The sequence below is a fragment of the Penaeus monodon genome, chromosome 20 (genome assembly GCF_015228065.2).
Source record: "Penaeus monodon isolate SGIC_2016 chromosome 20, NSTDA_Pmon_1, whole genome shotgun sequence".
Lineage (NCBI taxonomy): Eukaryota > Metazoa > Arthropoda > Malacostraca > Decapoda > Penaeidae > Penaeus > Penaeus monodon.
Genome location: NC_051405.1, coordinates 37,484,832 through 37,485,440, shown reverse-complemented (window position 1 = coordinate 37,485,440; position 609 = coordinate 37,484,832). Strand labels below are relative to the sequence as shown.

Genomic DNA, 609 nt, shown 5'->3' with positions numbered 1-609 from the left:
AGTGCATGAGGAAGAAGAAGAGCAGGAGAAGAAAGTGGGAGAAGAAAAGGAGATGGAGGAAGAGGAGAAGGATGGGATAAGAGGAGGAAAGGATGAGGTAATGATAGAAGAGAATTAAAAGGAGAAGGAAGGAAAGGGAAAAAGGAGGGAAGGAGAAGAGGGAGAGAAAGCAGCATATTATTAGCGAATGAAAATGAAAAAAATTATATAAAAAACGAAAACAATAAGAAACCAGACACATTAACATCAACAAAGACCCAATTTACATATTCTTATCTTTGCAATACGGGTTAACAGCTGCTTATCCAACATCATAGCACGCAGAATCATACAAATCTTTCCGCTACCATTGTTTAAAAAAATCTCTAAATACTACACCTACATTTCTAGACTCACCTCTGCCTCTGACCTTATTCTTATACTTGTTGAAATTGATGAAGATGAGCGTATAGCAAGCCAGCATGACAGCCAGAGGGAGCCACGTGAGAGCGACGATGCTCACGAGCCACCACACCTGCATCTCCTCCGCTTCCTCGCAAGTGCGTTCGGTTACGTCACGCCACTTGTGTACCTGTGCGTGCCAGAAGGGGATGAGTGGCGCAGATGCAG

At 43.2% G+C, this 609-nt stretch overlaps 1 protein-coding gene across 1 annotated transcript in view; it reads right to left on the bottom strand.

The window, feature by feature from the left end:
• LOC119585794 (substance-K receptor-like) overlaps nt 1–609 on the bottom strand; it is a gene marked incomplete at its 5' end in the record, with an annotated part of 9,934 nt that overhangs the window by 6,853 nt on the left and 2,472 nt on the right. Inside the window, 1 exon segment of the mRNA XM_037934514.1 lies at nt 397–571. Coding sequence (XP_037790442.1) covers nt 397–571 — 175 coding nt within the window.